The sequence below is a fragment of the Gigantopelta aegis genome, chromosome 6 (assembly GCF_016097555.1).
Source record: "Gigantopelta aegis isolate Gae_Host chromosome 6, Gae_host_genome, whole genome shotgun sequence".
NCBI lineage: Eukaryota > Metazoa > Mollusca > Gastropoda > Neomphalida > Peltospiridae > Gigantopelta > Gigantopelta aegis.
In genome coordinates, this window is record NC_054704.1 from 26,531,354 (window position 1) to 26,548,691 (window position 17,338).

Consider the following 17,338-nt stretch of genomic DNA (forward strand, 5'->3'; position numbering starts at 1 on the left):
TAATGTTAAATGTAAACACAATATAAAATATAAAAAAAAAGGTTTAAAATACATGTAGTTTAAATAATTGTTTTATAGTAGGAACCGTTATATATTGAGATTTTCACAAATTGTGGATTCAAATACATGTGAATGATATCAACCAACTGTTGTGTCTTTGGTTTCAGGCCTAGCTATGTCCTGTAGAGATTAAAATAAAAATTAAAAAAGGAGATTCATTAACAAACCTTGCACACTCCTGTAAAATCAGGATCCTGCAAAAAAAGAGTGTATTTTCTGGCAAAGTGTACTATTATTTGAGTGGAAAAGTCCATTCCTGTTCATCCAGACAAGTATTTCATCTTCTTTATAGTAAAACTATTAAAAAGTGTGAAGGTAACTGTCAAACAATAGTATGTAGTTTTGCAATTTAAAATAATATTTTCGAATAGGTTAAGTGCAGAGATGTGAAGCAATATCTACTTATAACACTGTAACAAATCTGAAATTAAAGAAATATTCGTTACAGTTATGCCTCATTTCTATAAGGGCAGGACATAGCCCAGTGGTAAAGCGCTCGCTTGATGCGCGGTCGGTCTGGGATCGATCCCCGTTGGTGGGCCCATAGGGCTATCTCTCATTCCAGCCAGTGCACTACGATTGGTATATCAAAGGATGTAGTATGTGCTATCCTATCTGTGGGATAGTGCATATAAAAGATCCCTTGCTACTAAAGAAAACATGTAACGAGTTTCCTCTCTAAAACTACAGGTCAAAATTACCAAATGTTTAACATCCAATAGCGTATGATAAATAAATCAATTTGCTCTAATGGTGTCGTTAAACAAACCAAAGTTCTTCTTCTTCATTTCTATAAAAATCAAAACGACCAACAACACACTGGCTTTGTAAATTAATCATTTAAACAAACTCTTTAAAGTAAAGAGTAATTTAACAGTAAAGCTGCAACAGCTTAACATATTTTACACTGCACAATAACCATGATCAGTGTCTATAATACTGTGTTGCTGTAACACGTCCCACCATTTCAGAAATAGTGGTGAGTCAATCAGCTGTTACAGAACTTTAGTTCGAAAATATTATATTCGTGAAGGAAAAACAAAAATCTTGCAAAAAACCAAAACAAAACCAATTACTCACCTCCTCCCACCTCCAACCCTCCCCAGCATTAGCAAGGCACAGTCGATAGAGTTAAGGTTGGCGTCAGTAGCCCGTTGCATTTCTGTAACATTGGTACACTTTATCAGAAATTACAATTAATGCAGGACACAATTGTAACAAGGGTGTTGTAAAAAGATGACTATGGAATTATACATATATATTTTTTTATATAAAGATAAGAAACCACGATATGAACACATAAAAACAACTTTCGCATCTTTCAGATAGCTAGGTGGAAAAACTGAAAGACTGGAACAGTTTTACAACGAAAACGGGAATCAATCCTGTTGGTCTTTACACAGCTCACATCTCTGAAGTCCACTTTCATCACATTGCATGCACCGAAGAGCGCAAAATTCTTCTGTGAAATTATTCCGGAATAAGGATTTCTTGCTACCATGGCAATAGCCACAAGGTACGTAACGGTAACCGCCACACGAAGAGCATGCCAAACGAACACTGATTTTCTGAAGAGAGAAAAAAAAAAAAATGAAAATTAATGAATGAACTCCCATGCACAATAATTGAAAAATAATGCCAGTGTTTAAAATCTGGTTCAAAAGAGGTGGGGAGCATTATATATTTAAACATTTTCCATTTCGAGTAAACTAGATAACAGAGACATTCCAGCTAAAGGTGGCAGCACACTGCCCTTGCGGGCTACGATTTTTGACAGGCCCCACGAATCACAGAGCCGCAAGCCTTGGTATGCGAATAACGCCGTAGCCATGTCGCAATGATTTCATGCCGGAAATCAAAATAATTTGTTATTTGCTGGCGTCGTTTGTAAATGACTCCGGCGAATAAGGTGACGGTCAAAAACCATAGCCCGCAAGGGCAGTGTGTGGCCAGCTTTAGGGAGACCAGTACGTATTTACTACCAGTATTAAAACAACACCACATGATGTTGGTTATTCTGGCAAGTACCTGGTAAGCTGTAGTAATCGTGCATATGATAAAACGAAATAACAAAAGTAGGCTATTTCTTCTCTTACCGGGAACTGTTGAAATAGATTTCTAAGTTCGCCACATTCGTTAAGTTTTTCCAGTTCAAAAGCACCCTGTAGAATAAAAGATAGAGTTATATTAACTTTCAGATTAAAAAAAAAAATGTGCAGACGATGAATTGCAATTATTGTTAAAAACCTTAGAGGTATAGGTACTTTTAACATGTATAACATGTACGTTGTTATCAACTCTATATAAACGAAGTAATAGTGGACACAAACATCACACTTTATCCCCTAGAAAAAACAACCCACACTAACACCAACACCAACACACGCACGCGCGAGCGAGCGCGCGCGCATACACACAAACCTTACATAAAATGATATAAAACAAAAAACATCGCACTTAAAAAAAAATATTTGTTAAATAAACTACTGTTGTCTTATTTACGACTTAAGTGCAGTTACCATGCACAGCTCAAAGTAGTAAGGAGTACATTTAAGTTCTTTGTAATGGGGAAACAAAAAACATTACAAGAATATTTCCCACGCGAATTCGTTACAGATGCACAAGGACCACATTGTGCGCCGGTGTTTGAAATACATACACCACGCATCAAAGGACGACAGTGCATTTGTTAGATGCATATTTCTTTCTTGAGTGCACCACACAATTTACACGACAATTACCCTAAACATGGAGAGAAACTCCACATCAAAAAAAAAAAAAAAAAAAAAAAAAAACATACCAAAAAAACCCCAACCAAACAACATATTACTTCGAGCTTCATTACCAATCTGACACTTAGAGATTTCTTTACCACAATTCTAAACACCCTCCTTTACTCTTAACCCATTGGCGGATCTACAATTCGCGTCACAAGGGTCCCACGAAGTACCATTTTAATGACTTTTTTTTTCATCCATTCATCATCCACTATATTGCCTTGAAAACGCATCTCTGAGGAAAACATTTAATTTTTTTCCGGCCAGCATGCCTCCAAAACCCTCTTTGGGAGCTCGGCTAATTTGCCTTCCACAAACTCAAATTGCTTGCTTTTTTTTAAATTCTGTGACCCACCTTTACAAAATCCTAGATCTGCCCATATATTACCTGCATTCATTCTTCATATATACGTATTTTCGTGCTTATATCCAAAAGGTTGTTACTTGCATACACATTAAATACATTGTAATTAGTGTCGTATCACCTGGTTAAGCAACTACTTAAATGAAAGCTGTATATTAGAGTGATGAATGTGGATTTGTTTTCGTCGTGAGCACGGGGGTGGGGGGGGGGGGGGGGGAAGAGAGTTCGATTCTCACCCCTTGTCCGTGCCTGTTAATGCCATATGTGGATAAGTGAGTAAGACGTGTAATATTGTGATGGAGATAAATCGCTCAAATTCTTGTTTACAAAGGCCAAAGAGGACTAGAAAAGTCCTGTTTCACGTTTGGATCGCGATTGCTCCTCTGAATTTTATAGGAGGACTGCCATTGCCCAGGACGACCCACACCCTTCATACGTTGTCTGTAGGATAACTGCCACTCCCAAATCCTGGTTTGTCACATCAGATCTAAAACTGCACACGTAACTCGATGAAAACATGCACGTCACTTTGTTTTCTCTTTCACTCTCACACGGGGATTTCAAAAACGCTCACACTGTCCCGACAACGCTTTGAAGTCGGTCAGGAAATATTACCAGTATTTATGCAGAATCGTCTAATAAACACGACAGAAATACGAACGGGTCTCCACTAAACTCCCCGTTACTTAGTGCTTCTGCGACCACAAAGAGAGGCTGGTTTTACATGCCCGGTGTAACGACGGTTCGGCAAAACCGCGGATCAGCGGGCCCGTGTGTAATTGTGCAGGGTTCACAGCTGCTCGACAAGTCTCTGGTGCAAACATTAGTTGACTGCAGAGTAAAGGTAGAACCATACCTAAAATCGGTCACTTTGATGTAGCAATTTTAAGCATGTTTTTCCACAGTCCCATCTGTCGATATTGTTTGTAGGCTGTTTTATCAGAATTTGATGCGTCTTTTTTTTTTACTCGTGATTCGCGTAATATCAAACACTATTTCGTGGGAGGGATAATGAAGGTGTACGGTAAGAGTTTTTGCATTGTTGAAATCCACTGTCAAAAATAGATAATTCGGAACATATCGACTGTTTACGGATTCTCCGGTGTTTAATGTTTTTAGCTAACGCTCTCCTCTTACGAAGTCAGGGAGGGAGCCATGGAGACCATGATCCCCAGCCCCCAATCGCACCTATGTGTTTTCCCCCCACCACCATTTATATTTGCCTGTCGTTCCAATGTAGAAATCGCACATCAATGACGCTCATTACCAGAAACCGGCTTGCCAACCAGTGAGCAAAACGTGCCGAATCGTGGAACATATCGCTCAAATTCTTATTTGCAAAGATCAAAGAGGATTGGAAACGCCCCCCCCCCCCCCCCCACACACACACGCTTTGAATCGTGATTGCTCGCCCCCATGGATCACCGTCATGTGATTCGTTTAAGAGGACTGCCACTGCCCTGGATGATATTTCTTTAAACTGTCTACACTTTCAGTTCTTCTGGTTCCCACATGGAACCGCCATTATCAATATAGACACGTTTGTTATCTAGAATTTGAATGAATGAATGAATGAATGAATGAATGAATGAATGTTTAACGACACCCCAGCACGAAAAATACATCGGCTATTGGGTGTCAAACTATGGTAAAATGAAACAACAGTGTGATGATCATCATCAATATAAAAATTCAACAGTTAAATAAAAACACAGTGTAAAGGATTGTGTAAAAATACAAATATCACAGATATATATAATTAAAATTTTGAATAAAATTCAGTATCACGTAAAAATTGTCTAGAATTTGAAATTGAGATAATTCTGAATCAGGAAAAAGCATCAAAATATACAATATGAAGGTATCCTTGAATGAATGCGCCAGATAAAAACAGTTTTATGTACAGAGATTTAAAAAGGATCCCAGTATAAAAAACACAAACGAAAAATGGCGTTATTTACACGTGTATCTGGAAAATGCAGGTAAGTCCAACAAAAACAAAATGTCTGCATCAGTCCACGATACGTCTGCAAGTACTTGTGATTTATTTTCAAAACGTGTAGCATATACAATCTTCATTAAAAAGAAAAAAGAAAAAATACCCCCCCCCCCTCCCCCCCGAAAAAAAAAAGAAAGAAGAAAAACTCCACCCAAACAGAATGAAAACAGGGGGGAACTGATAGAGTATGCCAGACCCACCAGCTATACATGTTGTTTTTATGGCAGATATTCGCTGGATCGATTAGCGGTAAAATCATCATTATTTTCTTCATCATGGTCATCGTCTCCATTCGCATCATCCCCATTGCCATGGCAACTACAAAGACGCACATAGCCATGACGGGGAATAGTTGGCTCCATATAAACCAAATTCTGCCAATAATACTTTTTGATCACTTTCAAATTGCCTTCTTATCTTTCTTTGGGGCGGGACGTAGCCCAGAAAACAATCGCTCGCCGAATGCGCGATTAGTCTAGAATGGAGTCTCGTCGTTGGGCCCATTGGACCATTTCTCGTCCCAGACAGTGCTCCACGGTGCCTGCTCCACAACTGCTGTAACAAAGGCCGTGGTTTGTGTTGTCATGTCTGAGTGATGCTGCATATAAACAAAACACTGGCTACTAATCGAAAAAAATAGCCCATGGCGTGGCGGCAGCGAGTTTCCTCTCTCATTATCTGTGTGGTCCTTCACCATAATCTTTATATAAAAACCCTGTTAAAATGTGTTTTGTTTAACGACACCACTAGATCACAATGATTTAGTAATAAATGGCTATTGGATGTCAAACATTTGGTAATTTTGACATAAAAAATATTATAGTTTAAGAGAGGAAACCCGCTACCTTTTTCCATTAGTAGCAAATAATTTTTATATGCATGGTCCCACAGACAAGATAGCACATACCACGCCTCTTGATAATCGTTTTGATGTCCGACGGCATATAACTATAATTATAATGTGTTGAGTGCGTCCTTAAATAAAACATGTCATTTCTTTCTTCCTTAAATAACCGGCCTCGGTGGCGTCGTGGTAGGCCACCGGTCTACAGGCTGGTAGGTACTGGGTTCGGATCCCAGTCGAGGCATGGGATTTATAATCCAGATACCGACTCCAAACCCTGAGTGAGTGCTCCGCAAGGCTCAATGGGTAGGTGTAAACCACTTGCACCGACCAGTGATCCATAACTGGTTCAACAAAGGCCATGGTTTGTGCTATCCTGCCTGTGGGAAGCGCAAATAAAAGATCCCTTGCTGCTAATCGGAAGAGTAGCCCATGTAGTGGCGACAGCGGGTTTCCTCTCAAAATCTGTGTAGTCCTTAACCATATGTCTGACGCCATATAACCGTAAATAAAATGTGTTGAGTGCGTCCTTAAATAAAACATTTCTTTCTTTCTTCCTTAAATAAAACATTATATTCTTTACTTTTTGTCTTTCTTTATACTATTCCTTGACCCTGAATCCTGTGGTTTAAAACATTTTATTTACAACACAAGTTACCACCCTGCGCCAAACGCGATGCCTACCCCGATGTGGACTCCGTCCACAAAGACTTGAGGCACCCGGACTCGTTCGACTCTGAGTCTCTCCGCCAGTTCTCGTTGATTGTCGCGACTCATATACATATCCTTCTCTTCGTACCGCACCATGTGTGTCTGCAGGATGTTGCGTACTAGTTTACACTTCTCCCACGTGTCCCGCACCACGCACATGCTGGTCGTGTAGAACACGATCTTACCCCGCTCTTGTTGGAAATAGTTTCGCTACAAAACAAATTGAGACACATCGACGTGATTTTATTTTACAAAATAAGTAGTTACAAAACACAGTATAATACATCCTGGATAATATATGAGTCGGATTTACAAAACCTGTTTGTTTTTTGTTGTTGTTGATGGGTGATTTTCGGGTTGTTTTTTCTTACACGTGTGTAACTATAATTATATTTACAATTATTAAACAGTTTCGTAAATTCGGTTCAATATATATTTTAAAAACATTAATTACATCTGCCTTTAACTTAATAACAAACCTGTAACTATTGTTCATCTGGCTCTAAGCCATGATTTATAACAATTTAGTTCTGATCACTAAAAGTCTTTATATTATAAAAAAAATTATCTATCGTTTCAACCAAGAGGACCCAAGCCAACTTGAGAAAATGTAACTTTCAACATTTAGAGGAATATACAAGTACAAAAATGCTTACATAAAATTAATTTAAAAAACACAATAACAAGATAATAAGATAACAACAGAAATACAGAAAATATCACAAATAAACATTACATGCCATAACATAATCACAAAGAAGAACAACATATTAAGTTATGCTGTTTGCCATATTCAAATATTAACCAATAGATTTGCAATACTGTTTGTAATCCAGGTCTCACCTAGATTAACACAAAGATCTAGACGTCATTAAAAGGAAACATCGTTTTCTCCAGTTAGCCAAAAGGGCATCTTTATTAAAAACAATTTGGGGGTGTTGCCCACCCCACCCTTGTCCTCTATAAATACAACCCTGTTAATGTACTAAAGGCTGTTCCAGAAATAATCACATGGAGAAGGGAAAAGGAGGAAATGGTCTATTGCATTGTCCATAGCATAGCATTAATTCTCTCGCCAATTTTGCATTAAAAACATTGGCTGCCGATTTCTTGTTTTTAAATCATTAACTCGGAGCTCTATTCTCAACTCACACTGTGTTTTAATATTTAACTGTTGCATTTGTATCTTGATATTGATCATCACATTCGTTTTGCATTTACCATAGTTTGACACCCAATAGCCGATGTATTTTTCGTGCTGGGGTGTCGTTAAACAATTCTATTCTATTCTATTCTATTCTATTCTATTCTGTTCTGTTCTGTTCTATTCTATTCTATTCTCAACTTTACCCTGCTTCGTGATCATTTCTAGAACCGCGTGATGTTTGCCTTTTATTTTAAGATACTTATACACTGTCTGTCAACAGCTTGTTTTCATTCTTACTACTTATGTGCATTCTATCAGTGGTAAAATCACACCAGGGTTATAAATATATGCCAACAGTTTGAAAAACAAACACACGGATTATGGAGGTCCTCTTAAAAGGACAAACAGCTATTATTCAACTCTCTCTGCAGGTCTTGCTCATAAATTTGACATGTAAATCTTAAAAACTTATTGAACCAGGAAGATCTTACTCTTAAGTGTTATCGGTTTGTTCAGATATGCGGATTTTTTATTTTTATTATCAAGATTGCATTGTCACCTAAAGGTACGTTCTGACAATGTGACTCGTTGTAACGACTTGTAGTATATGATGTAACGATACATTGAGGACAACATAACGTGCAATACTTATAGCCTGATCGAATCAATATTTTATGTTAATTAGTTAAAAAAAATATACCCGGATGTTACGACAGACGAAAACTTTTGACCAAACTATCGCATGTCAAATATCGTTGTTACAAATCGTATAGTATGACATCCTTTAGTAGAAGGGAGGTGTACTAAAAGATGAAAGAAAAAGTTCAAGTTCAACAGGTTCTCTATAAAAGAAAAGAAAGGCCTCTTGTTTGAGACCATTGTATTCAGGTGCAGACTATTATAAAATATTTTCTATCAGCGTAAATCGTATTTTAATGAAATATCTTCAAATATTCCACCGCCACACCAAAAACGGTAATAAGCAAAAACACCAAGAACAACAAAAACAACAACATCACCAACAACAACGACAACAACATCACAAACCTAACATGCACAGCATGCACGCGTGAACTATTATATACAGTCCAACTTCAGTAATTTAAAGTTCGATCAAGATCTTTTGAAAAAGTCCGTCCTAAGGCTTATAGGTTCGTATCCCGGTACTTGCTACATACAAAAGAAATGCACCTCTATGTTCAGTAGGCGGAAGAAGACACGTGCACCAGCCAATGCTTCACAACTAGTATATGTATGAAATATCAAACGCCAGGGTATGTCCTATTCTGTATTGAGGAGCGTGCATGTAAAACATCTCTTTTTTTGTAGTTGGCAGCCGGTTTTCTCTCCTAGGCAGCCCAGACAGCTGAACTGTTTACCTACGAAAGCGTGCTTGAATATAATTCGATTTAAGAACGAAAACAAATCACACTGTCGTCGTTTATCCTGTAGAAATCGTCTATGGAATTATATGCCTATATTTGGCGAGATTGAAACTTTAGTGGGCGTTCATATTAATGGGTGGTAGAGTGAACAATTCTAGTTACAGTTTAGAGTTGCTAGAGAGCTGAAAAGATTCGAATAATTTGGGTTCTGCTTCTGCAACTAATCGTAATTAAACAGCATCAAGTTCGAGTGAATTCGTGCTGTGCACCTATACCAAGACGTTGACAAAACACAAAACAAAAATCTTCCAAAGCATGACACCGATGAAGGTGTTTTCGCATGCAACCATTGCACGTTATCACACATACTAGTGCATGTTACTAAACATAATTTCTCCAAACAAGTTTATAGTCCAAAAAGATATGACATTATAAACATTTCAGTTTAAAAAATGTTTATAGTACAGCTGTTACGATTCATCTTAATTTCTGTATGGATAAAAAAGAAAAGAAATTATAAACTATTGTTTGGTTGGTTGTTATTTATTTATTTATTATTATTAATATTATTATTATTATTTTTTTATTTTTTTTTGGGGGGGGGGGGGGATTCTGTAAAAAATAATTTCAAATTATTATCATTTTGTTGTTGTTAAAAACACATTATAAATATGTATCTTATTCGTCATACATTATGAATTAAGTTGCTCAGTTGTGACAGCACGGTTTGAGAAGAATATTAAAAAGTATATATTTATATAAAGCTTACCCATTCTGTGCTTATTAAATTTTGGACTACAACTTAAGAAGAAATGGTTTTACACGTGCAGTGTGTGTATGTGTGTGTGTGTGTGTGTGTGTGTGTGTATTTGATATTTGTTCGTAAGTGCATTATATCTTCAATATGTATGTGTATGCGTGTTTATAATATAACTGTGTTTATTTTTATTTAGTTTATGTAGGCTATGTACATGTATAATGTGTGTACATGTATGTATATATGTAAGTATGTATCAGTGTGTGCGTGTGTGTGTGTGTGTGCGCGCGTGTGTGTGTATGTGTGTGTATGTGTGTGCGCGCGTGTGTGTATGTACATATGTACGTGTCGGACTATCTATACATGTCTGTATGTACATGTACATGTATTATGTGTGTTTTAGGTGCGAGTGTGAACATTAACTACCACACTGTGCCATAACTGAAACTTACCACTTCTTCATCAATCTGAAAACCACATAAAGGACAATAGAAACAAAAACAAATAACAAACTCATAAAATTAGAGAAATACACAAAAACATAAAATAGGCCTACAAAAACAAATTAGTGTTATGCGTTTACTCCGATAAAAAGTAAAACACTAGGCCTATAACATTTAATTAGTAAAAATAAAGTAGGCATCATTCGTAGCGCTAGCTAATTAAAAAATAAATAAATTATGTGTGTAAATATTACAAGTAGCCATAATTCTGACAGATGGTTAACATACAAAGTTAAATCAGTGCATAACAATAAAATGCAAGTCATGAATACGGTCTTATTTGTTGGACTAATCAAGGGAGGCAACCCGTATCTAGCCAGTGCTGAGTTCAGACAGACGGAGCAAAAAAACAACCCCCCCCCCCCCCCCACACACACACACACCAAAAAACCAAAAAAAAAACCCCAACAACAACAAAAACAAACACCGCCGCTAGACTGGTTTATGCGTTTCACGGTAAACCAAATGGCCACGTCGGGTACCATTCAAATAATTCGCAAACATTAGTGAAACGTTAGATGGCTGCACTTGGGGCAGACGTGGATTCTACGTGTTGGAATAAGGGAAGTAATCTATATATTTTTCAAATAATTATTTTCACGTAGAATCAACACTGTACATATTAGCAATAGTTTTGCCAAATTAAATATTAAAGCGATATAAAAATCTAAATTTAAGATCCATCTTAAATATAAATAATTATTTTTATTTATGGTACCACCATCCCCATCCAGGTCCAAAACTTTAATACAACACTTTGTAATTATTAATTACATATTCTATGCATATGGTAATCAACTATCACACACCAGCGCTTACTCCGGAATACTATCGGGTTTTACAAACAACATAACATGTGACTAAATTATTTTAAATACTAGTTAACAATAGCCAAACGGGAATCAATCAAATATGAATCACCATATTTTATACTACAGTTGTACGACCATTAATATTTTATTGGAAATGCAATCCACAGTGGGTCGCATGGCCGCCTGTTCACTTTATTGCGTCACATGTATGGCGCTAAATGCGGCAGGTGTATACAATAAAGTACAAATTTGTCGTGGTAATTCAATTGGTATTATGGTAACGACTTATAAATACTGTTAAGGTGCATTTGAACGCAGTTTCTAGTAAGACAGAGAGGGGTTAATATCTGTCATTTCATGGCTGATTTTGTGAATTTCAGTTCAGAATATGACAGTAGAACACAGATGGTGAATTGACGCAATGTTTATCCCACAGATCGGTCCAATAAACAATGGTTGTGTATAGTAGGTTTATATACGTGTGTGGGTTGTTTGTTGTTGATAATTGCTGTATGTTAAATTTTAATTAATTTATTTACTCATGTTTTCTTCAGAAGAGTCAACTGCAGTTCATATACATGTACGTATGGAAGAAAATCGATTTAAAAAAAACAAAGTTCAAGTCTTGCCTTGCCCTCTCTAGACTAATAAATACTAAAACAGCTTATTTTCTTTCCCTTTAGTGGCCATCCAAATTTAGCGTTCCGTTACAATATATTTTACATTAGAACTACGAAAGTAATTTAAATCCCCCCTTATTTTCGATTAATTTAATTTAAAAAAAAAATCCAAATTGCACATAAATAACCCTAAAATACCCCTCCCCCACCCCACCCGACCTGCTTAGGTCGTGCCTAGGATCAAAAACGTGCCTGAACATTCAGTGGATAGAAAGAAAGAAATGTTTTATTTAACGACGCACTCAACACATTTTAATTACGGTTATATGGCGTCAGAAATATGGTTAATCACCACACAGATATATAGAGAGAGGAAACCCGCTGTCGCCACTTCATGGGCTACTCTTTCCGATTAGCAGCAAGGGATCTTTATATGCACCATCCCACAAACAGGATAGCACATACCACGGCGGGGATCGATCCCAGACCGACCGCGCATCGAGCGAGCGCTTTACCACTGGGCTACGTCCCGCCCCTCAGCGGATAGAGTCACGTTAATACAGTTTTCTTCCTTCCTTACAACCTAAAGAAAATAAGATCATGGTTGTCGCTAACGCTTTCTAGACTGGTTTTTACACTATACATTAAACCGGAAATAAGGCAAAATAGGCAAGCGTTTAGCGAAAAACGGATGGCTGAATGTAGGAATGACCGATCGGTCTTGATGGTGCAGTCACGGTTAAGCCTTAAATCCAGTAGGTTCTGGGTTCACTTCCTAGAACCGGTTCCATCCCAAAGTTTTAACGGGTCAGTGGGGAAATACTATGTACAGAGACTTTTCTCACATTAACCACAAACTGTTACCCACTGTCCTAAACAGACAGCTGAATTGTGTGTGTCCAGGTCAGCGTACTTGAACTTTAATCGACTACAAGCACAAAGAAATTAATTTTAAAAAAAGAGAAAAAACTCAGTTCTTTTTCGCAATATACATACATTTTAATATATTTTAACCATTAGTCATCCTTAATTCCTTAGGCTTTACAAGTCCATAAAACGAAAAATAAAGTATACGTTTAATTCAGTTAAATCTGCACAAAAGTCCATTATGTCATCTTCCTGGTTGTAACATCAAGTCATGTGCACTATATAAAATAAGTTTTTTAGATCCTGACAAGATAAACAGAAGGACAATCAATTCAGCGGCGCGGTATTCACACTCAAACTACCCCCCAACAACTTTTATTGACGCATATCTTTGTGATAAGAATAATACGTGTCCTGTATACCCCGAAGACATGGACAGCAACATATGGGCAATCCGGCTTTTAGTACATACTTGTGGTTCTACTGTCACGCGTCAAGACAGTTACATATGAGCAATACAGCTTTTAGTACATACTTGTGGTTCTATAGTTACGTGTCAAGCCGGTCTCTTGAATCAGTAAAGTCCTAATGTGAATAAACGTTGAAAATTTGGATCGATTTTTAATTTTAAAATCTTACAACTTATTTATATGATGAAAATAGGACAGTTAATATACATGAAAAATCAATATTATCATTTAGTAGCTTTTTCTATGTCTTTCATTAATGTGGTTAATACATAAAATTGAAAACAAATTGCATTATTAATGTAAGGAACACAGTTCAATATATATATATATATATATATATATATATATATATATATATATATATATATATATATATATATACTCTTCAAAAAAAGAAACTTGACATTGATTTTCAAAGTTTAATTTAAAAAAAATGGTAGACATGATACAAGCAACCACAGATCAAGACGCCATGGGAAGGGGATTACTCTGTACATGTCCGAAACAGTATTTCTGGGAATCCAACTGAAACATGTACACAGCTATTTGTGTGATATAGGATTGTGATTGTGATTGTGGAATGTTCTGCCATTCATGCTGTAGTGCCGTAAGAAGTTGCGGAAGTGGCTTGGGTGGTGGATTCCTCCGTCACACACGCTGATTCAGTGCATCCCATAGATGTTCTATTGGGTTTTAATTCGGCGAACGGGCAGGCCAAGGTAATGTCTTGACGTTGTGGCGCTGCAGAAACTTCTGACTAACACGTGCAACATGTGGTCTGGCATTGTCATGCTGAAACATTCCACCGTTGACGTTCATGTGCGGAATGACGTGATGCTGCAGGACCTCGTATCGATATCTGATGTCCGTCAGTGCACCTGCCACATGCACAAGAGCCGTCCTACCACCATGATGGATTCCTGCCCACACCATGACACTGCCACCACCAATGGCATTATTGCGTTGAGCTGACGTCAATTTTGGCATTATTGCGTTACCTACAGTGTCTTTATGCGGTCCACAGTTACTCCAGTGCAGGGTGCAGCTTATTATTGGGGCTAAATCTAGATCACTCCTTAGAGACGTGGTGGATTGCTGTGTTCCCCATTTTAATTGATCTTTTAGGAAAATACATACATACAATGTATATACATACTAGTACCTAACCATCTGGAGGATCCACGGGAATAACCTATGGTGTCCAAGTAGATAGTCAGTATTATAACGGTCGTGTATGCCAAGGTCACAGCGACACACTAAATTAAAAACCTATAATTATGGTAGGCCATTAAAGATTGATGGTAAATTATGCTGTTTTAGATATAAATATCCACGATTGCAGAGTTGGATACTTTAAAATTAAAAAATATAAAAAATATGACATCACAGATTATTCCCGTGGACCCTACATTTCTTTCAATTGCCAATATTAAAAGATTTAAATCAGTTACTTTTAACAGCATAGGCGTCGAAAGTGAGGGACGGGAGGGATTGGGAGGCACTGCTCCCCAACTCTGATGATTACGCATGGCCTCCGCCATTGTTGAAAAACCTTGCTATATTTATTTTAAAAACATCTAGTCATGTGAACTGACATTTTCCTGCACATTTTAGCAATTTTCATTACGTACCCGATGTTCTATATTAACAATGGATATTTCTATGTTGATGCCTATTCTTGTCAGGTATGTTAACTATGTATTTGTATTGTCCTCTTGTTACAATATCGTAATGTGTCTGAGGATTGTTTAATAAATAAATCTTGTAAATCTTGAAAAGCCACCTACTATATTAGTGGCCATTCCAGTTGCTGTGATCGTTCGAGACCTAAGTAACAGCCAGTGATCAAACAATGCGATGAGATACTAGTGTTCCCTTAACAACCCTTTCATGTCGTCTTCAGCCGAGAAGTACATATTAAAAATTATACCATCTCATAATTCTTCTAAACATTCGGTTCTCAATGAAGTATTATCAAAAGCCTTTAGTCCTGCTAAAACTGACATATTTTGACTGACCCGCGGTGATCTTATATTTACTCTACGAAAGTTAAAGTTTAACGATACTACTAGAGAACACTGATTTATTGATAATCGGCTATTGAATGTGAAACATTTGATAATTGTGACTTGGTATTAGAGAGGAAACCCCATACATTTTTTCCATTAGTAGCTAGGTATCTTTTAGTTGCACCATCCCACACAGGATAGCACATACCACGGCCTTTGATGTATCATTCCTGGTACTCTGGCTGTAACGAGAAATAGCCCAATGGGCTCGCCAACGGGGGTCGGTTTACATTACGAGAAACCAGTACAAAACGGTTACACGATGATGTCCGTATTTTATGTCCTTCCTTCTCTACTTGATGTGTGTATCTCTGTTTGCTGTTGTTTGTCGTGTTTTCCAGCCAAAGACAAATCCGTTTACAAACGACAGAAGATCCTCTGTAAGGCAGCCAGCTAGCGCACAGACTAGGGAACCGATACCGTCTGAAGTAATCGAGATGTGTTGTGAGGCATCCAGCTAGCGGACAGACTAGGGAGCCGATACCGTCTTAAGTAATCGAGATGTGTTGGTTTTCTCTACACCAGTTTCACGACGAACCATAGAGTCTTACGGCCGTCTAAGCCTTTGACTCAAGTTCATTTCACTTCTAAAATTATTGAAAAGAGGATTTAAAATACTTGCAATGCACTCAAGAGCATCTACAATTAGGACATTTTCCACAAGGGCACGCTCTTCAAACACCCCATTCACCCAATCCACCTTGTTTACTTTCGCTAAAAAAATAAAATGCATTTAAAACCGGCCTCGGAGGCGTCTATGATAGTTAAGCCATTGGCCTTTACGGCTGGCAGGTACTGGGTTCCCATCCAGGAAGAGTTTTAATGGCTCAGTGGGCAGGTGTAAGACCACTACACTGACCTCTCAACCACTAGCCACTAATCCCTGAACGAACAGCTCAGATAGCTGAAATGTGTGTCCAAGATAGCGTGTTTCAACGTTAGTTAGATTAGGACAATACATTAAAACCAAACAATCATTCTTTTTTTACGAAATTGTTTTAGGTGAGCTATTTTCTTTTGTTTTATGCCTTCCCCCACAGTGTTTTTGGGCCACAAATATTAACTGTCGTATTTAGTATAAACAGGTTTATTTGATTGAGAATGAATTTCCATCGCATACACACACACACACACACACACACACACACACACACACACACACACACACACACACATCATATATATATATATATATATATATATATATATATATATATATATATATATATATATATATACTCAACAACGAAAGTTTAGCTAATGTTAAACGAAATGGCATAACATTTATAAATTTACCTATTTTTATTACTTAGTATTCACATCTGAAATGTTTACAATTTACAAACAACATAAACTCATCAACCTTTGCCTTAACACGACAGGAGGACCTGGTTTTCTTTTAAGTTTATTCAACCATGGCAAATTTAGACGTCATAAAGAATATCTGCTAAACTTTCGTTGTTGAGTATATATATATATATATATATATATATATATATATATATATATATGTGTGTGTGTGTGTGTGTGTGTGTGTGTGTGTGTGTGTGTGTGTGTGTGTGTGTGAATATTTGTTGAGAGCAGAAACGATATTTAAAATTTGTTTGCTGTCAGTCGGTGAACGATTTGAATGAAAAGCAAACAATACCACCAGGAAGACACGATTTTATCATTGCACCTTGTTGGGCGCGCTCAAACGTAGATAAAAAAGGTGTTATTTACGACCCATTACCCATGGCCCAGTTTAAAACCGAACTTGTGTAGGACTAGAATTGTTTGTACAGGGTTAGGTTTTTTTTTTTTTTAATAATAAAACATGAACTCCCATAACTTGTTTACATACTGATTTTTATTAGCTATCAAATATGCTAAATGTAACTCGTGGCTTAACATGTGAGAAAAAAACTGATATGTATGCCACCTACCTACGCACGTATATATCTATCTATCCAT

General features: G+C 37.2%; 1 protein-coding gene across 1 annotated transcript; it reads right to left on the bottom strand.

Moving 5' to 3' along the window:
• Positions 1-725: 725 nt before the first annotated feature.
• Positions 726-14,249, bottom strand: LOC121374443 (glutaredoxin domain-containing cysteine-rich protein CG12206-like). Its single transcript, XM_041501545.1, has 5 exons — positions 14,049-14,249; positions 10,497-10,511; positions 6,729-6,965; positions 2,157-2,222; positions 726-1,628 (listed from the first exon to the last, which is right to left on the bottom strand). Exons 1-5 carry the CDS (start codon positions 14,247-14,249, stop codon positions 1,440-1,442), a joined length of 708 nt encoding a protein of 235 aa, XP_041357479.1. The 3' UTR covers positions 726-1,439.
• Positions 14,250-17,338: the final 3,089 nt, after the last annotated feature.

Bases quoted from the DNA above. Each gene is read 5' to 3' on its own strand.
- LOC121374443 (XM_041501545.1), bottom strand. From the start codon at position 14,249: ATGGTGTGGGCAGGAATCCATCATGGTGGTAGGACGGCTCTTGTGCAT. The intron at 2,223-6,728 runs GTAGGCATCGCG...TTTATTCTACAG, and splicing joins TGGACGGAGTCCACATCGGG to GGTGCTTTTGAACTGGAAAA. The intron at 1,629-2,156 runs GTAAGAGAAGAA...TTCTCTCTTCAG, and splicing joins ATCTATTTCAACAGTTCCCG to AAAATCAGTGTTCGTTTGGC.